Source organism: Urocitellus parryii, chromosome 13, assembly GCF_045843805.1.
Source record: "Urocitellus parryii isolate mUroPar1 chromosome 13, mUroPar1.hap1, whole genome shotgun sequence".
In the NCBI taxonomy this organism is placed as follows: Eukaryota; Metazoa; Chordata; class Mammalia; order Rodentia; family Sciuridae; genus Urocitellus; species Urocitellus parryii.
In genome coordinates, this window is record NC_135543.1 from 19432023 (window position 1) to 19456305 (window position 24283).

General features: G+C 39.8%; 1 protein-coding gene across 21 annotated transcripts in view; it reads left to right on the forward strand.

Annotated features, from left to right (window-relative positions):
* Tcf4 (transcription factor 4) overlaps window positions 1-24283 on the forward strand; it is a 346839-nt gene that overhangs the window by 268749 nt on the left and 53807 nt on the right. For all 21 annotated transcript variants that reach the window (XM_077792343.1, XM_077792352.1, XM_077792344.1 and 18 more), the window contains one exon: window positions 22872-22977. In XM_077792343.1, coding sequence (XP_077648469.1) covers window positions 22872-22977 — 106 coding nt within the window. The remainder of the gene's footprint in view (window positions 1-22871; window positions 22978-24283) is intronic.

The window sequence follows — 24283 nt, forward strand, 5'->3', positions numbered from 1 at the left end:
AAACTGTTCTGTTTTTCTTATATCTGTTTGCTCTCTATTCTGTTGTGTTTATACCTCATAACACCACCTTCCTATATTCTTTATGTATTCTGTTGCTCGGTTGTTTCTGTATTCTTGCCTAGTATTTTTCTTTCATGACATCGTTTTCTTCTTCAAATGAAATTGAAACCCTTTGGGCATCTCTTCCTTCACAAGCTTCTCCTGTTCTTCCCACAGCTTCCTCTGTTCACATCAGCCCTGTACTTTGACTTATATTTATTTTTCTTAGTGCCTTTCTGCTCTACTTTTCATATACACATCCTTTATTCCAATACCCTTTCCTCATCTCTTCAGCTTTCTGTGGTGTGTCTTTCCAGCTTTATTTAAAAAATTAGCCCACATCACCAGTGTTTACACAGTCAAGGGGGAAATGAGATTTTTCTGTTCTTTTTTTGGGTCTGGAGATCATGGTGGAGTTTTGATTTTATTTTAAGCCAGATGGTTTTATTTTATCCTGTTCTGCCATTTCACTATTCCAAATTGATGTTAGATCAGTGGTGATGTTTTTCAAGGATTAATTTTTATTAAATCTTGATTTTCATGTTGTGTTAACCTTCCCCTCAGCCAAAAGCATCTTATTATTCCTTTTATCTGTCCATTTAACTTGTTGATTTTAATAACCTGGTCTCTCTGGCCCTTTTTTTTTTTATCCTTGATTTCCTGCCACTTTCATCCATCTCTCTTTATTGCTCTGTATCCTCACTTCACCTTCTATCTTGTCTTATTCTGTAATTGTGAAATCCATGATGCTTTCCCCAAAATTCTGCCAGAAAAAAAAAATAAATGCTGGGAAAGAGGAAATTAGGAAGGAGGGTGCAAGTAGTGATCCTTGCTGAGTGTTGGGGAAGTTTGCTTTCAATTCTGCTAGTATTTTCCCCAAAGTTGCACAGTCCTGGTTCTGGGTAGTAGTAGGAACATGAAGGGAAGAATTCACACTAGACTCAACTTGATCCTTCCCTGGAGGGAAAAACCCTGCATAGGAATTTTCAAGAGGGAAAGCAATCCTCTATTTATAGCAAGTAAACTTAGTTATACCTGTTGGCCAGTAGACTGGATCAGGTGTGTGTGTGTGTGTGTGTGTGTGTGTGTGTGTGTGTGTGTGTGTTTTAGCAGCGGCATCACCACCAAGATTGGAGGTAGGAGAGAAGAGGGCCATCTGTGGACAGCTACCATTGCTATCAGTGAGCTTTACATGGCCCCTGCTGGCCAGGAGAGAAACAGTTACCTGGGTCAAAATAAAGTCATGCCCAGTAGCACTGATCCCAACTTTCCTCTCCCACTTGCAAGCTATTTTTCTTTCTTTTCTACCTCTTCTGCTGTTTCCCCCACAAGTTCTTTGGCCATTTCCAAACATCTTCAAACCTTTTCCTCTACTTTTTTTTACTTCGCTGCTAATAGTCAAATGTTTTAAAATCCCTTTAAAATTGGAGGCCATGCCTGACCACAGCAAAAATCTGGATGGGATGCTCTTGTTGACTGTGCTTTCTGCAGTAGCTTCTGTATCCCTAGGAAAATATTTTTAAAATGTTGAGAAACAAATACATAAAAGAATAACTGCTGTATTCCAAACTGGAAAGAACACTACTTTGATTTTGTAAGAAAGTAATCAGGGAGAGAAGCCCCCTCTAATCCCAGGAAGTAAGAGGCACTGGGAGAGGCAGAGGGAAGCTACTCAACATGGTCCTGAAGCTCTGGAGCCAGGGGGCCGCCTTGCACTTGGTCATTTGGGTGACTGGGCTTGTCCCACCTCCCCTCCTTCATGCCCTCCTCCCAGCCTCCTCCTAGGCCCTCCCACCCCCAGGCCAGCAACAGGCCTTGCAGAGACATCTGTGGGTCTGGAATGAAGTCGCTTTGCTCCCTCCCATGATGAATTCTGGGCTGTGGTCCTGCTTGCTCCTTGTCTGTCAGATTGCAGTCCTGATGCTGTCAGCCATGTCTGACCAATCAGCAAACAACACCACAGGATGAAATTTAAACAGTGCAGATGCTCACATCCAAGGTTATGTTGCCTGGACCACGAAGGGAGAGCAGAGGTAAGGTTAGAGTCTCCCCAGAGTGGCCTCTCCCAGCCTGCCCGGCTGCACACCTCCTGAGCTGCACTGTGCCGCTTCCACTTCAGTGTGACCATCTGCTCTGCCCTGCCTCTTTCTTCCCTGCCACTCTCCAGAACTTTCGCTTTAATCGCTGTTCTTGTGACTCTGCTGCCTTCCTTGATTCACTTCTTGCCCTCTTGGCTTGGTGCTGTCATTATGAATTGTTGCTGAGGTCCTTGGAAAACACCACCCCGTCCAGGTCTTCTTTGGCCATGCTTATGGCAAGGCAGGACTGCTGAGGATCCCAGCAAACGTAGGGTTTTAGTAGGCCTTACTAATTCTCCCTCTGCGGGACAGTGGAATTTATCTTTAAGTTGTTACGACCATGGGTTTTCTCTCTTGCCACTGAAATGAATTGTAAATTGAGCTTAAACCATCTTTTTTTTGGAAACATTTTACTTTGAAAAATATACATAAATGCAGCCTAAGTGAGGACGAATCAGCCCATCCTGAAGAACTGGGGCGGGGGGGGAGGAAAAAGGGTTGGTGTCTGTCCCCCTTCCAAGAGCTGCCGGTGTCAGCTCACTAGGTTACTGCTGGCAGAACAATGTGACCGTCCTCCTCTGTTTTGAGTATTTAGTTGATCCTTTTATAACATCGAGTGTTTACAGGGTTCTGGACTCCCTAGTCCCATCTGGAAAATATTTAAACTTCATAAGATCTATAAGACTGAAATATCACATATAATGGGATAGGCAGAAGGAAGAAAAATTAGACCCATTGCGTGTGTTTAGAATAAGTCGTTGTTTGTTCAGAAGCGGCTGCTAGAGGAATTGGAACAAATAGCTGTGTGTGGTGAATGGTTTGGTCCAGAGCTGTACATTTCACCACAGAATGAGCCTTGGTTTGTAAAACTGACATTCTGTTGTGACTTCCAAATCCAAACAAATCTCTGCAAATTTCTGCCCGATCGAGTTAATAAGAAAATATATACATGCAGAGGCGAGAGCCGTATGCTACTTGCAGTTCTGTCAGTGTCGGTGGAAACAAGAGACGGATTTTACCTACTGTATTACATTCAGCCAGCAACTGCCAGGACCTCCAGCTCAGCGGGTTTGCTTGGTTGTTTTTTTTTTTTTTTTCTTCTATGTGAACAATAGGATGCAAAAAGATACCCAGACCAGGAGAGCCGCAAATACAGGATTGGGGTCACTTTTCTTCTAATTGCCTTATAATTGGGGAGTGGTTTCCCCTTTCCTACTCTCTCACTGGCAGGAGGAGAAGAAGACAGATGTGGCTTAGCAGGAATGAGCCTTCTCCAGGCCGGATGTGCCGTGGGACCAGGGGGGGGGGGTCATTCCCGGCCATAGGCCTGTGATCTGCTTCACACCTGTGCTCATTTTCCCCCATGATCAATGACCTTGTATTAACCCGGAGTGACCTTTCACCCTCGCCTGGTATCTGGGCTGAGCTCTTGGCTAGTGGACCCTGCTTTCCTTCTGATTTACAGGTGGTTACTGGAGCCCCGTACACTTGTTTTTCATGGTGCGCAGTGCACTTAGCAGCCCGGCAAGACCTGCAATTTCATCCCTCTCAAGGGGCCGAGAAGGGGGTGGGGAGGTGGGGGTGCAGGGAGAGAGGTTGCTGTTTGCATGTGCTTTTCTATTTTGTGGCTCATATGGTATCAATTACCATTTGATGGCAACGCCAGGCCTGAGGCCCTTTGCATGTTTGTCCTGTGAGAAAGATCTGGAAGAACCGACATATGGTTTTGATTGCCGCAATTGCAGGTTGATAGAATGAGCACAGGGGTGAGGTGGGTGGGTTTTCCTTCCGGCCCTTTCCACTCTGGGTTGCTAATGTGCTTCGCTTGTGGAACTGGTCTTTTCATCATCCCACCCCTCCCTACCTCCCCCCCCACCCACCCAGTTCCCTACCATTTTGCATTCCCTGCCCCCGCCTCCTCTGTATGTCCAAATCACCGGCAGAAACATGTGGCCCACATTAAGGACCTTCAATTAAAACAAACAAAAAAAAAATTGTCCACTCGTCTAGTAAAATCCCAGAACAGGTCAGTCCAACAAAATGATCAGAAGTATACTAAAGTTAAAAAAATGGGGGGCAGGTTCCCCCCAGAAGCTCAGGACATGTTTTTAAATGGCTATTAGTTCAGGTTGTTAAACATTGAAATGATGCTGAAAAATCGTAGTGATAGAGATTAGTGTGTGTGTGTGTGTGTGTGTGTGTGTGTTTCATGTAACAAGACAGCTCTTGGCATATGAGTATAAGCTGCATAGGGGCAGGAGGATGATGTGAAGGAGATCTTTGGGGTTCTATCTTCTGTTGATCTTGGCCATAGGTGGAAAGGTGCATGCGAGGTGTGTCTCCTTCCCCTGAAGAAGAGAGATGTTGGAGACACATCTCCCATACACAGTGACTTCTCTCCTGCTAATTTTGTGACGGTAGGGGTTACCCAGGAAGTGGCTCCTCATTACTGCTGCTCAGCAGGATTGCATCTGTGATATGCCAGGGCAAGTGCTAGTAATGGAGAACACAGAGGCAAAGAGGAGAGGAACATTATGACATGTTTAATGTTGCTCATGAAAATTTTTCCTCTCAAAATAACATTTTTCTATAATGCTTTCAAATTTACATGTCTTGTAATCTGGTCTACAGATGGGTAGCCCATAAGTCTGTTAATTTTTTCTCTTCAACTATTGCATTTCAATATATTACTCACAATTAGGTTATATTACTTGAAAAAAAAATAACGTGGCATTTTGCAAGCAAATGTTGCAATGAACATCTCTTTTAAACTGAAAACCAGCAAACCAGGACCAAACAAAAAGTAAAAAACTTGTCCCTACAAAAAGAAAAAAAAAAAAGTGAGATGAGTTATTGGTACCTAACCATGGAAACCTAGTAGAACTATTTGACACATTTCTTCTTCATATTTGTTTCCATATTGGAGCTGATCTTTAATCGAAAAGTAGTAAAAACCTTAACTGGTTGAGAGGTGACTGTAGGTAAGGCTAAAGGAAACCAACCATATTTTTACAGTGGTTCCTGACTGAGTCTTAATATTTGCCCAAGCCTGTATTTTTCACCCAAGTCTTTCCCTTATAATATATACAGGTTGCTTTTGTTAAATGATTGTGTCTCTTTTAAAAAAGGTATTGATAGTGGCTAAATTTTTGCCATTTCCTAACTTTCCTACAATTGAATCGATGCCCTCTAGGAAATATTTGAATTCAGAGCGACTACCAATCAATTAATTTACTCTAGTCACAATTGTTTTAATAGTGGCTACTTAGGTATTTGACTTGGATTTCATGTGCACCCATGTATAGCCTCATGTCACCATTAGGTTTATTTGCTGAAGAATTGGCATTGCTATTTGCTGCTCATGCTCCTACTAGCTGCTTTTGGAGAGTGTTGTATTGGGAGTTCAATTTGTGTGCAGGTGTGTTTTTTAACATATTGCTTTCCTGACATGTGTAGTATCCGTGGATCGTTGCTATAAAAAACATAGTGTATGGGTTGTGAGCCTATCCTGAACATGTTGGGTCACTTACCAGCAGCTGTGCTGGAGAGATATTTGCTTTGAGAAGACTTTCTGAATCTTCCCAGCCCTGACAGCATTCTGATTTTGAAATGGGAAAATGGAAAACAGTTTTAGAGAAGAGAGCTATCTCAACCTTGAAAGGTGGCGTAGGTAGAAATCTTTCAGTGTTGGCTCAGATTAACCAGCATTCCAAATCTGCCTCCTTGCCCCGGGGACAGACACTCTGATAGGAAGTGTGGGTGTGTATTAGTAGGGATATACTACAGAGGCAGGAGATAGTGTTAGATACTGCCTGTGTGCTTCTTGCCCAATATTAATTCAGTTTTCAGACAGAAATTCAGGAAATCTTGCCAGGGAGGCAATTTTTTTCTTATCCACAATTCCTTTAAAAAAATGAAAAAAAAAAAACAACTATCCATTGCTATTAATTATAAATGTTACTCTGTTTCGTGTATCTTTCAAAATTACCAAATTCATGGGAAATCAATATTGCTAAAAGATGAAAAGCCCTCCTGTGAGTACTTAATATATAGTATCTTCGTGCTTATTAAGGAACAAGAAATCCTGCTTTGGTAAAAGTCTGAATTTAAGGTTTCTCAAATTAACCAACTCTGTCCTTGAAAATTTTAAGTTTGCATTTCTTTACAAATGCAGAATTTATAAAATTATGTTATGGATTCTTCAGAATCTTTGAACCACACTTAAGATGGAATTTCTTATATGAATTGAGGAAGGAGAATGCCTGGAAAATTCCTAATGAATGAAAACTCATGCTTATTTTCACAGGATGCTCTTGGAGAGGCACTCAATCTCCTCCTCTCCTTCTGCCAAGATCCCTTCCCCAGATACCGTGTTGCAAAATGCATTCACTGAATCTTTGAAGAGCTCACTACCTCTCTTTAGGGTCTGTTCTTGTTATGCATACACTGCAAATGTTCACTTTTATGCCCACAAGGAAGACATTACTAACTTTAAGAAGGGCTTTGTCAATTAGGAGCAGGAAAACACAAAAGTCTGTCAGTATTAGAATTATACTCAGTCTTTATGCAATCTAACTTTTGAACAAAATTTGAACCTTTGAGGAAAAAAATATTGGGGATTCTGATGAGCTCCCCCTGGCTTTTTACTAGTGCAAATCATGCTTCCTGATCCTAAGGGGGGGAAAAAAAACCTCAAAGGAAAGGCTCAAGAGGCTTCTAGGACATCAAATAGCTCGTACAAAACAACATTCTGATGACTTGCATGTAAATAAATCTGAAACATATGAATTAAACTTCTCTCGAAATACATATGGGTTGAAAAATACAGAGAAGTGCTGAGAAAATGTGTTTTGGGTTTTGCTGAGCCCATGACATCTGAAAAATAGTATGAGACATTGAGCAAACACAAAGCATGGCTTGACTTACCCATCGTAATGTTAGTCTTTCGGTTCAAGGGCAAATCAGTTTACCATGTGCCTAAATATGAGCCACCTTTGGTGTGAGCACCTCTACACTTAATCACTTGCAGTTTTTTTTTTTTTTTTCAATTAGAAGTTCACAAATAGCATCACATTTCAAGGAAATGCAAATCTTAGCATTTGCTCACCCAGTTGGTTCACGTCAGGCTATTTTAGAAAATTCTACAGATCATTTCACCTTAGGAACAGTCATTCTGATATAGCTCTCTTTGGTATGACTGGCATATAACAGAAGTGTCATTATTGAGAAAACGGCCCCCAAATCAATGTGGCTGATTAAATTGAAGCTCAAAACATGCACACACAGGTATCCATGTGATGTGAGCAGTACATTCGCTCGGCAGTACAGAGGATGCCCAGTGGTACACCGCCAAGTTCAGATCATGAGCCTCTGCCCACTTTGACTCCTGAGCTCTGAGGACTTACAAGCAGTGAATGCTTTTGTTCTCTCTCCCATACTGCACTCCAAAGAGCTAACATTAGGAATCTAAATCCTGGGACAAGTGCAGAGTCCTTAGGCTCTCGTATCCTCTCTCCTTGATATTTGTTCCTGTGCATCTGGCTTTAAGTACAGGAGCAGAACACAGGGAATTTAAGGAACAAAAATAGCCAGAGCTCCAGGCTTCTTCCACAGACAGCAAGTCACAGACCTACAACTGCGTGCAATCCTGGATCTGCTCTTTGGACTAGCACTGTCACCAGAGATTATCAGTTTGAAGTTACAGAAAGGCAGATTTCATGCTTCTTTTTCAGGGAGGAGTTACTTTGGTGACTTAAAAAAAATAAAAACACTTTAATGCAATTTTTTCTAAGTTCATCACTCTGATGGGTGATATGAAGCTTAACAAGAAAGTTAATTCAATTGATATTTATGGAATGCCTACTATGGACCAAGCGCTAAAATATAACCAAACAAGGCAGATGTGAAATAGTCAAGTAATCAGAAAACTGTCATGTAGTCTCATAATACAGTCCTGATCAGGAAACCCAGGCTGTTAAAGGTAAACCCATGAAAAGCACCTGTCCCACATTTGGCCCTGCAGGAAGTGAGTTCTAAGGATGAACGGAATTAAGCTGGCAAATGCAAGAGTAGTAACTTGATGCAAGGGAGAGTAAGGCCTATCTCATGACCCCAAAGTAGTTCAGAATGGCTGGAGCTCCCAGTGTAAATGGGTAATATTAACTGATGAGACCAAAAGAATAAACAGTGGCCAAATCAAAAAGTGCCTGTGTGCCCTGTTAAGGAGTTCAGATTTTATCATGAGTGGAAGGAGGAGCTTTTCAAACGGGTATGCCCAAGAACTAATTAAATTTAAAAGTCCAGAGGGATAGGAGGACCAAGAAAACATAGAGTCGCAGAAGCCAAGGAAAGCAAATCTAACTAGAAGGAGGAAACAGTCCACAGTGTCAGATGTTGCTGAGAGATAAAAAGTGTCATTTGGCTGCAGCAACAGGATCTCTTGAGCAGTTTCATTGAAGTAGTGGGTATGGAGGGTGGTAAAGAAGTGAGAACAGGCATGACAAGATGATTTTCTATCATCATTGTCATCATTATCATGGTTGGAGCACGAACATCTTATTTACCACACATAGTGATGGAAAGAAGAATGAGAAACATGCTCCCCACCCCCAAGAATTATAATATACTTGAAAAACAGACCACACATAAAGCTCAAGCTTGACACACACTAGGGGCAAAGGCATAGCCCAGGCCAACCAGATAAAACAGGACACGAACACCTCTGTGATGGCACAGGAGGAATTAGCAAAAAAAAAAAAAAGTCTTCTAAGTGATGACTGCAGTTTGGGGATTGTATTCTGTTGTGGCAAAACTCTGGCCACAGAAATGGAGTGGCAGATATTAGGAATATAGCAAGTTAGAGAGATTTGCCAATCTCCATGAATGAGCTCCTTGGAAAATTCTGCACATCCAGTTCTAGACAACTGTGGAATTGCAGCATGATCTCTTTCACATCTGGGTTTTCTCCAAGTGACATCTTCTTCCTATAAGGCCAGAGGTTCACCCCCATGTGCAATACCCTGAGGAAACCATTCATAATTCAGAGGATGGTTTCTCTAAAGAGACACACATGAAATATACTTCTGTAAAGCTCTTCAGAACTAAAAATCTGCTGCATAAACTTTGTAAGTGAAGGAAATGATTGGTTCTTTTTTTACTTTGGTTGCTTCCTGTATTCATTTAATAAATTTTGATTGGCTACCTACTGTGTGTGGGCGGGCCATTCCATTGGACGTACTCTAAGCCACCACTTCTGCCCCTAAGGAGACTGTTGTGGTCTATGGGGGATAAGACCTGTATAATTCATAAAAGATATGAACTTTTAAAAATAAAGTTTTGAGAAAGCTTAGCAAATGAAATACATTCCATTAAGACTAATTGAATTCATCTTTTTCTGAAAGTTTTTTGGTCCATATTTCTTCTCAACATTATATGACAAGTACAGATTCCTTTTTGGACTTGTGGGAGAACAGAGCTAAATAGGTTATCTACATATCCAGAAGTTTTCTGTTAAAGCAAGTCAAGACACGTCGCTATGAAATGTTATTTTCAGCATCATTAGGGTGCTGGACATGCTGTGCAAATAAGAGACCTACCTTTTAAAGGTATTTTCTCAGCATATCATCTTCTTGTCGTGGCACAGGCTGTGATCCTATGTTTTCCCAGTGAATAGCATGTGGTTGGGAAAAAGGCTAAACAACCTGTCTAGGGTCAGGTCATGAGTGGTAGCATCAAATACAGAATTGTGGTCTCTTGTTCTTTAAAGAGTCCATTAGGGACCATTATCCATAGCCGTTGAGCCCTGTAAGACATTTTGGCAATGAGGAACATCATAGGTTCATTTTCTGGGTAGAATGAAGAACATCGAGTTGGCTAACAAAGAGAACATGAGTAACTGTGGTGAAGGCAGTTTATATTTCAGTGGAGAGGCAGCCTCAACTCCTAACAATAGCTACATTATTTACCTCAATTTTCCATCTAGCAATGATGACAAGTTCTACCGCTAGAGAAATATGGCCCATCATCTGCCCTCTCACTCCTGGGATGCTGTTTCTCTGTAAATTGGGTCTCACTGGTGTTTCTTGTTAGGCACAGCAACTACATTATGGGGTTCCTACTACATGTTACTTTGTTTTGTTTAGTGGAGGTGAAATTTAAATAATATAAAATTCACCGTTATGAAGTGAACAGTTCAGTGGTGTTTGGTACATTTGCAGTGTTGAGCAACTGCCACCACATCTGTCTGATTCCAAGACATGTTCAGCACCCGAAGGGAAACTTCCTTCCCACTAAGCAGGTCTCTCCGATCTCCCAGCCACTGTGTTTTTTCAACCTTTAATGTTAATGTTATACACACAAACATGTTTATGCACACTATATGCAAACATATACATCCATTTCTTTCTGTCATCTGTTGATAAGCAAATGACAGAGGACCTGACATTTTCTAATATAAAGAAAGGACTTTCTGTTTAAAGAGATTTTTTTTTTTCCAACAGGAAAAAGAAAACAGGAAATACCCTTGTTTGTTTTAACCCCTCTGTATATTTCTCCAAAGTTCTCTCTAGATACTAGTTTATCAAAGAAGGCCTGGGGGCAGGGGGCAGAATTTGTCCTGAGCCTTTTATCATGTGAAACTGCTATGTTTCACTTGTTGTAAAAAACATTTTCTTATTAATCTCATCAACTTTGAGATTGTTAAACTGTTTCCCTTCTCTTCCTATTAAGCAGTCATCTGGATTTACATTTCTGTTTTGAAAACTGAAATATTTTGAATAAAGTAGTCACTTATCAAAAGTTCCATTTCTTAGAACAAAATCAAAGGGACATTCTTACCATCATTTTTTAATTGTTCAAGAAATTGTGATTGACATTTATTTATACCTTCCTTATTATACCTACATATATTTAATGTAGCTAGTCGTCAATCCTTATATCTTTAAAGTTAAGAAAACAGATCAAATGAAGAAAATGCCTGAAATTTAAATATTAGAAAAAGTCAATTATAATTTAAATGTGTTTGAAGACACGAGCTAACGCATTATTGTTGATCCTTTTTCTTCTGTTGCATAGTCTCATTTCAGAAATATTATTGCCTTTCTTAATCAATTCCTCTCCTTTAAGAAAAAAAAATTTAATAACCCTATCCTAATGGGATAATTCCCTTTCCATTTCATTTGCACGTACCATTTATACAATATACTCCTCACATTCATACATTTCGTTTTGCTTATTGTACAACTTAAATCTCTCTGCCCTTGTTTCTTTTTTTTAAATAAAAATGTGCTAAGGCACCTGGCCTTGAGCTAGCTAGAAGCTCTGTTATGAGTTAAATCAGTGAAATATTGCTGGTTGATTTTACCTAGAAGATTCTGTGGACATAGGGGAAGGAGTGGGCATTTGGTTGGGCAACAAGCAGAGATTGGACATAGATGTTGACAATTTGCATACTTACTATTTTTTTTTCCATTTCAATCTGTGCCACAGAGTCATACATTTGGTAATTATTTCATGCTTTTGTTTTCAGTTGAAAGTACTTAGGGCCATATGTTTTGACAGAAAAAAGATAATTCATACTTTTTTTCAGCTTTCTGAAAGGGGAGATGGGGCAATAATTTTGCAGCATGCCATGGCAGAGATTCCTGTTCAGAACTTCACCAGATTGGAAACTCACTGTTCATAACAACTCTCTTGGTAAGCAGAAGAGGAAGGCATCTGTTTGAAGCACCCAGAGTTAAGTCTGGTGCTTTATAGAACAGGATTGAGTTCATTTATAACTTAGCATCAGCAAATACCATTTGCTGATATGAAAAGTTGAACTCCACATTCCTTAGGCTGCAGGTGACTTGGAAAGATATTTCCATCAAGCAGTGACACTTCTGACCTGGGGTTTGGAGTGAAAAGACCTAGAAAGCAACCCCACCCCTGGCCTCATCCAGCCCTGTGACTATTGGGAAAGGAAGAACTTTACCCTCTCTCATCTCATTTTTCTTAATGTACAAGGTGGGTGGGATGGTTGACTACTTGGATAGATAACTACCTCAAAGTGATATTTAAAAAAAATAAGTCTTTGTGATTTAACCCTTTATATTGATCAGTCATAGAACTTTATCAAATTTCATATTTTTTTGTTTTGTTTTGTTTTGTTTTTGGTATCAGGGGCACTTAGTCACTGAGCCACATCCCCACCTTTTTTTTATTATTATTTTACTTAGAGACAGGGTCTCACTGAGTTGCTTAGGGCCTCTCTAAGTTGCTGAGGCTGGCCTTGAACTCAAGATCCTCCTGCCTCAGCTTCTGAGCCTCTGGGATTATAGATGTGCACCACCAGCTTCAAATTTCGTTTTATTCAGTAAGGTCCAAGAATGTAGAGAACAGAGCCACTTTTATAACCAGTTTGTTCAGTGTTCATGTCTTCAATATTTCTTAGAATCTTGGGCTCACCGTGGTTTCTCTTTTGTATGTTTTTATTAGTATGATATAATTATGCGTAATAGTGGGATTTGTCATTACATTCTTGCACATGTACACAATGCCTTTTCCTTCTTTGGTCTCTTCTCTAAAGGGACTTTCTGCACAACTTTCTTCAGGATGCCTCTTGCTTTTGGGGAAGGCATGGGTGCCTAGGAATGAAGGCTCTGGCTGTTTGTGCCTGCTCTACACACACACAGTAGTGAGGACTCTTGGGATTGGAGAAATAGTACATCTAGGATTGCACAAGGTCAAGCTATAGAGTAATTAGCCTCTTTCTTTTGCACTGTTTCCCTTCTGTAACACTGTCGGGTTCCCTCATACCTTCTGCACTTTCCTCTCATTCTTTCTGAAAGCTCATTTTGGGGAGGACATCTGAGCCTGGTGGCATTGCAGTGCAGTGGCTGCCAACAAACCCTGACAACACTTCCCAAAGATGGGGGAGCAGTCAAGGTGTTTTGTAAAGTGGCTTGGTGGCCATGGAAAATTGTTCAGGTTTGCATAGTCATGTACCTTGACTGAGGTCTGCAGCAGTGGAATTCATTTTTTTTTTTTTTTTACCCCATGATGCCCAAACTTATTTGATCTTATAACCCTTTTGCAAAATCTACCTGTTAATGTGCAGTGGGGCTGTCAGCCCTAGCCTTCAGCCATCAATCTAGGGACTTGGGCTCCAAGGGAAAAGGGTTGGAGAGGTACACTTGGAATTCTTATAGGTGGTCCATTCTGGATAATTGCCTCCGTCTTCTAAGGAAAGCTCAACCCTGAACACGTAGAGAAGTGAAGTGCTGTAAAATCTATTTTGGCAGAACAAACAAATGCTTATCTGTCTCACGAGTTATGATGTTGTCCTCACTCTGCCATGCACCTTGTGCGTGCTCTTTGCTCAGTCATGCTTGCATGCACTCAGTAACTGAGCCTGCTCCGTGCTGGGCCCTACATGCACATACGCCCAAGCACACCTGCACTTTTTTTTTTCACTATTTTTTTTAACCTTATTGTTTCTGAGACTATCGAGCCTTAGCAGGCCCTCTTCGGGTTCACTGGATAATCGACATGGGAGTGAACTTCAAGTCAATTCCTCTCTTTATGGTACAGACATAGAAATTGTCTTTCCAGCAGGAAGACTTTGCTGCCCTCTTTGAATCCATAGAACAGGTGTCTTCTGAGGTCACAAAGCTATTTATTGCAGATACAACCAATTTTGATGTTCCAGTACCTCCTAATGCAACAGTAGTTGTCCTGTAAACACAGCTAACGATGAGCTGCCAAGGGTGGAATAAAAAAAAAAAAAGCATTGCAATGGGAAATCATCTATTAGACATATTTGAAAGCCATGAATTTGATCTGTAAGTGTAAATAGAGATATAAATAATTATATGTGTTTAAGATTTGAGATCACTAATAGAAATAACACATCAGGTTCTTCTCGATGTTTCCTTTAATTTCTGATGAGCATTCAATAAATAGAAGTTGGGAAACAACTTCGTTAGGTGTTTAGAACATATTAAAGAGTTGTGATGTGCTTAGCATCCACAGTCCCTTATCTCTGCCAATCCTGAGCCTGGTGATGAAGCCAGCTCCCCTGGGAATAAGTAACATAAGGAATGGAACTAGGGAGAAGTCAGGATTCACCTGGACCCAATTTCGTGCAATTAAGTGTTTCAAGAGATCTCTAGCCAGGTGTAACTTAATCAGTTTAAGGCACTTTCAGCTAGGGCCAAGGTACTCATGATGTTGGCAGTGGGCATTCCTGTGATATACCAGTTGAATATAATAGCAAACACACAGTGTCTGCTCACTTAGTGCCAAGAGCAAGAGAAATGCAGGTGTAAAAATAAAAAAACATTTGGAGCCAGAGGCTAGTACACGGACGAGGCTACGTTCACACTTCACTTTAATACTTCAGATAATAATAGGATGGTTTTTAATCAGCCTGGTGTTCTGGTATTTTGTCGTGAGTCTGGTTTCACCACAAAACCCCACTGCAGCTCTCCACAGATTACTTAGCCTCTTTGTCTCTGGGACTATTAACCAAATGTATTAATACTTCTTTTTTGTACAACTTTATGACTGGAAGACAGATGAATGATTCTGCTTCTTGTGGCAGACTACACTGTGCTGTTCTTACCAAGATCATCTTGTGTTCTTCTCTTTGATCAAAACCGCCTTCTCCTTTACTTGCCCTTGGCTGCTAAATGGCCAGGACCTTGGCTGCTCAATGGGACCTAGGACTCTGAAAAGCTAGGTTGGGGTAGGAGTCCATAAACAAGCAACCTGGAGACAATTCTTAAGATGCTGTGGTAGCGGTTAAAAGGTCAAGTTCTGAAACAAGAGGACATGATCTTGCATCTCAACTTTGCCACTTTATTAGCTGTGTGACTTTGAGCACCTAAGTTGTTACCTCATCTTTCTGTGCCTCATATTCCTTAGCTGTAGAATTGGGATGATAATGAAACACAATGTAAAGTCAAACTTCATGTATGTTACAATTTGCCATATTAGCTATGCTTATTATTGTCATCATTTTGTCCTGCCATCTCTGAACTGGGGCACGATAGGCATTGGGACAGGTCCTTTTGCTGTTGTGGAGCATGCTAAGCTTTTGTTTTCCTATATACCTCACTGGGATGGCTGTAGAAATTCAGTGAGATAATATTTGAAAACACTTAAACTCTCCAATGGTCTGTAACTCTGCAGTGTAGTGGGACGAGCCTACTGCATTTCTCCTGCTGCCTCAGGGATAACACCTTGAAAATACTTCCAATATAATGGGCCACTACCAACATGCAATATTATCATTATCTTAGTTAGCGGTACTTGGTCTTAAGTTTGTCTTTTTAGTTAAAGCAGGGTCTTTTTTTCCCCCTTCCTTGTGAATTTCCATATATGTACAAAGCTACACCCCCACTCATTTTTATTTATTTAGAGTTTGAAGTCCAGTTTAGAAATTAGAAAAAGTCCCAATAGCTACCTATATTAAAAAAAAAAAAAATAGGAAGGATACCTTGGCCTTTGCATTTGAAAAGGAGAAAGAGCAAGAGAGAGCTGGCCATGAAGAACGCCAGGTTTTTCCGCAGCACCTGGTGAGCTTTGCGCGAGAACACACACACACACTCCAGCGCCAGGCCTTCTTTCCTTTCCTATCGCGGTTTGCAAAGGCCAAGTGCATGGGTAGAGGAGCCCTGGGCTGCCGTCTGTCCATCTGTGATCTGTGGCTCTCTGGGGTCCCCACTTCTCTTCCCTCTTGCCACCTTCTTTGGGACCCTCTTGACTTCTTTCATTTTTGTCATTTGATCCATAAAGATACAAAAGAAGGCAATCCAATTTTTTACATTTTCCTACTTCTTAACATGAAAAGAAATTTGGTGGATAAGAAGGGGAGAAAACTCTTGACAGCAATTCACTGTAGGTTTTCTTTACTCATGAATGGATTATGAACTGATATTTGGAAGGAGGCAAAATTCTCTTTCTTGTGATGCAGTGTATGGATGATTGTTTGCAGTGATTTGTGTTCTAAATATATTAATACGTGCAGGAAATTGTGTGGGGGATCATATATTTTTTTGTGATAAAAATATCACAAAAATATATGAAAAAAGAATTTTGCTCAATTAGTAGGTGTAATGTATGAACATGAACATGATGAATGTATATTTTACACATGTTTAGATAGTTGTGAAATATTCTTTTTTTTCCCCCCTAGACTTCCCCTAAACAGAGTTTAGGAACAATATTCTTATTGTTTTAGGGCACTTAGTACTATTTGATAATACCTATAAAAGCTCCAAGTGGTTTAACTAGAAATAAAAACATTACAATTTAAGCTGCCTACACCTATGAAAATTTGCCATTTATGATAAATATCTGTTTGTTGACATACTGCATGCACTTGCGTTATCTCCATAGTTTCTGTTTATGTGATAATGATGCAGATTGGCTTTAACAATCCCTGGGAAGTAGAGGAAGAATATTCCTTTAATTAATTAATATTCCTTGACTTGATAACGTATGCTGAGAATATATTAGGTGATTGATCTTTATTGCTTGAATTTGATTTTACTTTTGCGTTTTTGCATTCTCGGACTGGTATATGTCTTTGAACATCTTTAACTGCCTTTACACCTTTCTGTTCAACTGTGTAACTTGAATTCTTTTTATTCCCCTTTCTTACCATTTTGCTGACCATTGGAAATCTTTATATTGAGGAGTCAGGAGCCTGTACTCTGCATGCCCCTGGGTGAATCCTCTAACTTTATTCTTTTACAAAATGAGGTTGACTTTGTTTTACTTTGGAATCCAGGAGACAGGACAGAGGAAGGCAGATGTAGAAGTAGCATGTAAAGAGGAAGGGGTATCTTTAAAAGAACTGATTTACAGAATTAATAAAAAGAAAAAATTAGTACAAATAAAGAGAAAGTATGAAATAGAGGGACCAAAACTGATAATGTGAAAACACACCGGAAAATGTTAAAAATCTGTTCAACTCTTTTTTTTGTCTCAAAAAAGCCATAACTTGTCTAACTGTAATTCCCTGTAGGACCAGTAGGAACCGTGGGTGGAGTCACAGTTCCAGAGTTCTTAGTTTTCTGTGCTACGTAGTTGGGGTCACAGATATTCTCCCATGGTGTATCACTTGGCGCAACTTGCAAGCATTTAAACAGATGGTTATAATAAGAAATAGACAATAGTAGATGTGACTCTAAAAATAATAAATAAAACAAAGACTCAATATCCTGTTGTTGCTTAAAATCCACAATTGTTGCACACCAGTTGTGTGCCAGATCCTAGAGATACCTAGAATTTTCTTGTCCAGTTAGCCCGCCTGCAAAGTTTCTACTTTCCTAGCCAAAGAGACAGCAAGTCTTAAATGAGCTGGTATTATTGTGATATCTGTTCTGACAGTGGACTGCAAACATGCCCAGGGACTCCTCAGAGACTCTCTGCTAAAGCTGTCCATTTGAACTTGTTAAGACGGTGGTGGCATTCTCTACTAATGTCCAGTATGGCAACCACTGGCTGCATGTGGCTGTTGAGAAGTTGAAACATAGCCAGTGACTGGGGGCCTGAATGTTTAAATTGGTTTCATTTTCCTTAAGTTTAATTCAAATAACCACAGATTACTAAGTTTATTGGATATATTCTACTTTGTTAAAAATAATTATTAGCAATGGGTAAACCTTATAAGATATAAATATTAGTACTGTTTACTGGCCATTTGACAAATGAGGAAACTGAGACTGTGGGAAATAAATTGATTTGTTAGATCCTCACAATGAATTGTGACAGGTGGAATTTGAACCCAGTTGTTGTGAATCCAGAGCTGGGATATTTCTACTGTCTTGCTGAATCTTTTATCCTCTGTCTGGAGGCTGACTCTTCAAGTATATCTGCCCTTTGCTATGTGGGTCAGCCTGCAATATAGCTTTAACATGGTCACATAGAACAGTTGGTGTTCATCCCAACTTTTCTAAATGTCGAGGTCTCACGGCCTTGGAGCCATCCTTGCTTCTTCCTGAAAAGAATGACACTCCTCATATTCTAAAAAAATTACTGTAGAGTGTGCTCTGCTTTACTATTTTCTACTTAGTAACTCTCTGCAAGGGTCTGAATGCCTCGATTGCAATGTTTCAGTTATTCTAATTCTCCTGGAAATTATATTCAGATGGTACTTGCAGAATCTCCAGGGGGTAGTTATGTTAAAGAATGGTAAGATTCACTGTAGAATACCATGGTCATCATCACCCAGTCCCTCCTAGTGACACTCCTCATGATCCGTGGTCTGAAGCCCCTTCACCCTATCCCTCAGAATACAGTTTCCCCTTTAGGAAGGAGGTTACTTAAAACAAACTTGGTTTCACCATTGACATTCCTTATGACACTTTATTTTTATAAAATACAGAGAAAGTAATCTCTTCGTGTTGATTTTTAAGACTATCTTATTTACCTTTGAAGAGCAAGGAATTGTTTTATAATAGAAAAAAATAGGTTTGATAGCCAGATCAGATCTCCTGCATTGTCATCTAAAAGATTCTTAATGAACTTCCTGAGTCACATTTGTCCAATTAATAAAAATCAGTAGCATGACCTTAACAGTAGTGCCTCATGTTTGTTGCATGCTTAGTACGTGCCAGGTACCATTCTAGAATCATCTGAGTTGCTTTATATATTCCACCATTTAATTCTTACAAGAACTTTGCCTAGCAGACATTGTTGTCCCCATTTTACAGGTAGACATCTGAAGACCAGAGACGTTAAAAGCAACAGGTCCAAGGTCACCTTCCTAATAAGTGGTAGAACTCACAGTCTAACCCAGGGTGGTTTATTTCACTTCTCTGCCATACTGCAGCCTTGTAAATTACAAACAACTCTATTAAAAATGTCAGCTTGTGTGGTTTCTGTGAAGATTAGAAATAATGTATGTGCAACGTCTATCACAAAAGCTCTTCCCCCAAGTTCCCTAAACAAATGTCAACCATTTTATTTTTAAATCTCCATAAATGAGACTGAGAGGTCAAGATCATTATAATTGTGGAGGGGAAGGGGCAGGAGACACACTCCTTCATGGTTCATGTGCCTGCTTGGTTTTCTACTTTTCTAATAGACTAAAGTTCTCTTTGGAAGACCTTACCACACTGTTGTTTCTCTGATGACTGGAGTAGGAAGAGTTAGGAATGTGGAATGGAACGGCTAATGCACCATGACAGTATTTGCCAATGACAGCAAAGAATTTAATCTGTCAAGGGAAGAAGTTTTTGTTTTACCTCTATCAGTTCAAGGTTTAGTGTTCTCTAGAGAGCTTTGTTAAGTTCACCATTTCTGTATACATACAATTTTGTTTTAAATCCAGGATCATAAGAGGAAAGACAATGGTGCTACCATTTAATATGAAGTACACTGTGCAGTTAGTGTTCCATGAGGCTTTTACTGAACAAATAGTTCAGCAAAAGAGCTGTGCCCAGTGAGCTTTGGCCAACACAGCCCATTTCCAATTGGGCAACAACATTTCACGCTTCTTCAGTTACTCTTGTAGGAAGAGTCTGAAGGCCAGTTGTCACCTTGAACTGAGCCACCTTGCTGGAAGGGAAGTTTGGGTTTTTATCACTTTTCATCATGGGGTCATTTCAACATGTCGAATTAGAGTTGAGATTTTTATTTAATTTCAAATTGGACTGATTTTCTGATATTAGATATTGAAAACAATGCCAATTGTTTGGTAATCGGTGTATAAACCCAGCAGAATAATAATGAGAACCAGATAGATCTGAGCTTTTCTTATTTGAATTTAATATCACTATTAAAAACTTTATTGAAAGCTCTGCTTTGAAGTCTTTTGTTTGAGAAATTGGCAAAATCATTGAGTGAAGTAGGAAATAATAAAGCAGCTCACTGGTTATCCTGGTTATTAAAAATTAAAAGATTAAAGATAGGCCGAAGTATGAACATTATAATCTCTGTGTTTACTTAAATATCATTTTTATCTCTGCCACCAACTTGAAAGAAAGTACCCATCAAATAATGGAAAATAAAGAACAGTAGATAGTGATGTACTTTTAGCACGTTGCTCATCTTGAGCAAGTTGCTTTGACAATTCCACTGTGGAGTTTTCTGAAGTTTAAAATAGACATTCGAATAAGTAAATTCATTGGTTCTGTTTACTTTCAAAAAAAATTATAGTTCTATGCAATATTTATCTTTATAAATAAAAATAGAGCTTACCTTAGAAATAAATGCTTAGATACAAAGATGAAATCTATGAAGACAAAAGCAATAACATTACCTGACCTGTAAATTATTATTAAAGAAATCAGTTATGCACAAAGTGCACATTTAGAAATGATAAACAAAGGTCCATTTCCTCTATAACAACCTTAATCCATGTGATCTAAAAAGTCTTCAGCTGGCTGCGATGCCAGAAAACCAGAAACTGCATCATGCAGTGTATGCTAACCTTTTCCACCACTTAGCTATTCTTTCCACTCAGGCAGTATTTATGAATTTGGGGTAAGTGCTCTTACCCTTAGATATTTGAGCTTGATCCTAATTTATAGTCAAAGTAGACTCTTTTTAAATGACTAAAATTAATGACACATCTTCCTTCCTTCGTTCCTTCCTTCCTTCCATCCATTCATCCATCCCCAAAATGTCAAGCAATTCTACCAAAATTGGAAAAGTTAGTTGGACCTTTTTAGGTGTCAACAAAAAGTGTTCGCCTAATAATACTGATGTTTAAGGAAAATGTAGTATAATGTTTCATTAAGGTTAAACTGTATGTTAAAAGAATTATTTTCTATCGTTTTAAAATATAAGGTAACTTTTAATAGTATAAGTTTATTTTCAGTTTTGTAGTAAATATATAATGATTTCTGAAATTTTGGGAATCATGTGTGGTGCTTGTGTCAGACCTCGGTGGCCAAATGTGTGTCGGGATAATGGCAGGTTGATAGTCATAGTGAGATTCTGCTCATTCTGGCTTTGGAGTGAGATGATTTAATTTTCAGTTCGCCCTTTTCCTAGAAGGCGATATTTGTTTCGTCCTTGAGCCTTCTCTGAGGACCTCTAAATACATGTAGTCATACTTCCCAAACTGCCGTTAGTCACTCATGTTTTTCTCCAGAAAATACTGGGACTGACTTGACAGAACTTAGGTTGTTGATTTGTTTTTGGATTCCTGCCCTCCATCTTAGTCTTTGTTTCTTAAAGACACTTGAAAAATGTTTTTCCCCTTATTGTGATCACTGTGGAAATAAAAGAGAATTGCTATTTTTACATTTAGAATGGGAAGAAAATTATAAAATAAAATCTTATGAAATACGGTGCTTAAATCCCTCTATGATTTAGGGGGAAAAAAAAATCCTTGTTTTCCAAAGGGTGAGTGGCTCTCTCCGGTTTATTTTTGTTTTGTTTAATCTCTAGGACCTCCCAATTTTCAAGGACACTGTGGGGCCTGTAGCATTTATTTGATGTATGGGTGTATGTGCATGTTTTCCCACATCTGTCTCTATGGTCCTACCCTTTGTGAAACTCTAAACCCTGTATTAATGCTTAGTTTGTGATTCATGGCGTTCTGAGATCAATTATATAATTTTTCTTTGGGTGTTTATTCGGTGTGTACTGTAAAAAAGACATGGGAATTATTTTTTGGGTAACCCGGCAGTTACCTTTTTATTGGTGAATTCCTTTTTCTTTCTCTGTGACCGTCACTGTAGGCTCAGTGCCAATTTTGTGAGCCACTGTCTGCTTCAAAATGGAGGCAGGAAGGTATCCATTTTCATAAGGAGGATGACAGGGTTTCAGTCTTTCCGACAATCTGGAGAGAGAAACTTGGAGAGTGAAAGAAAATGGGGATTAAAAATAAATAAGTAAACACACACAGAGAGAAAGAAGACAGGGGGAGAGGAGAGAGAGAGAGAGAGCAAAGAAAGGCAAGGAAAACCAGTTGATAGTTAAACTATACCTTATGAATTAACGCTCTTCTAATATGGTGTCCTGTTTGAAAGAAACATAAACAAGAAAATACACACAGGCTATTTTTATAAAAACTAGTTCCCCAAGTCTCCTGAGTATTAGTAAACGAATGGAAGTAAATGAGATTTTTGGCTCGCTTTTAAAGTTTATGGTACACACAAATACAATAAGCACTAAGGAAGAGGCCCCCTTCTTCCTGTGTACACTCAGATTGTTGGTGGTCTTGTCTAGATCCAGGCTTTAAAAAAAAAAAATAGCCTTTTTCATGCATCTCTGCAAAAAAGCTGACACTATGGGAATTTAATAGTCCAAGATAGATTTATCGCTTTCTGTGGTCCGGATGCTTCATTTGTGTTCCCCCCCCCCCCTCCCTGTCCTCATTCCCCTCCCCCAGTGAAATTTTTAATTGAAAGTTGTGCTCTGTCTTTTCGGAGAAGCTGGATTGGGTGCATATCTTTCTGCTTTTACCTTTCATGTGCTCATGGGCCATCTGTGTTTAGAAAGCAGAGATGCTTAGACTCAGGACTACCCCAGGGGTCTTACATAGTATGTTTACAGCTCCACATGGTTGACACTATTGTGGTCTGTGACTGGAAAATCTCATACCTGGTTATTTTCTGTTCACACAAATTTACTGAACATTCCCCCGCCCCCGCCTCCTATATTTGAAAGGGGCAGCTTTTCTGGGGTTTTGATCGGTCTTAGACTGGATAAGGTCAGAAATTAACATTTTGAGCCTGCTTCTTATCAAACAGTGGATGTGGAGATGCTTTGGTCAATGCAGAAAGCAACATTCATTTGGTTCTCCTTCCTCAGGTCTATGCTCCATCAGCAAGCACTGCCGACTACAATAGGGACTCGCCAGGCTACCCTTCCTCAAAGCCAGCAGCCAGCACTTTCCCTAGCTCCTTCTTCATGCAAGGTAAGGCCCTTCTGCATCCCGGGGGAATCCAAAGGGTTTTCAGATGTAGTGAATGGGACTAAACAGAACCCAGACAAGTGGGGAGACAAATGGAACTTCTTAGGACTGAATTACTTCAAAGTGAATTAATTAACCAAAACTTATTTATAAGACTTTTTTTGTTTTTGAGGCTGTAACTTCCTGAGCACTAATGAGTGGAGGTAAAGTGAGTCTGCCTCATTCAGCGCTGAGGCTGCCGTTGGAATTACAAGATGGACCATTTCAGCATTTTCACCATCCCCACGCTGGTTGTGTAGTTCAAAGTGTTTCAGCTTAGTCTCTGTTTTGAGCATCCTAGATTTAGTCGGGATTAAAACCACCTTTTAATTCCATTTAAAGGTGATGTGAACACTTAAGGTGAAACTCAATCCCAACATGCTAACTCATTTTGGATGTAAGGCCCAACTTTTGAGGGGCCAGACAGCAAATGTAGAAAAATGTAGCTTCATGGTCAGTAAACCATATTTGTTCTTCTACTTGTCCAGTCTATTTAATGAAAAGCAGATGGGTGTTGTGTCCCCCAGAGTATATTTATTGCCCCTGTAGAAGGCTCCTTTCTGCTGCCTTGGAAAGACTAAGGTGGTTAAAATGACAGCAGCTACTCTAAGAATGGACGGTTCAGAGGATGCAGCTCAGGGCTCCATCCCTGATTTTGCCCATGATGCTTATTTTCAAAATGTAATGATCTTGTTGCCAACTTACCCTGAATTTAGATACAGAGTTTACCAAGCAGCCCTGTATGCAGAAACTTAACTTTTTTGCCTGGGTAGGAGCACTGTATTTAGAGTGTGTCTTGCTGAAGTGCCACGGGACATCCCTCTTTATGCTACTCCAAGAAGTGCCAAGTCACAGGAAGAGAACGAGAATGTAGTTGGAGCAGAATGTTCCAGGGGAACAGCATGATATCTCACACAGATAACAGTGAGCACTCTCAAAATCTTCCTGATGAAAGGGGACTTATCTTCTTTCCCTTCAGAGTGTTCGCTTTCTTAGATGGCTAGTTCACATGTGAGGTTCCGTGGAAAATCTATAAAATTGAATGAAATGGGTCTCTTGGGAATAGAGAGAATTTGCTCCACACAATAATGGATTCTCATGTTCATGAGGATCCTTGGTCTTCAAGATCCATCCTAGTTGAAACTCTCAAAGAGGCACAGCAGGTTGGTCATGACAAAGGGCTCACCACTTTTAGCTACAAACAGCAGCTACCTCTGATCAGCTCCTCTCTCTGTAAGCGTGGGAGAAATTGAGCTACAGGTGCTCACAG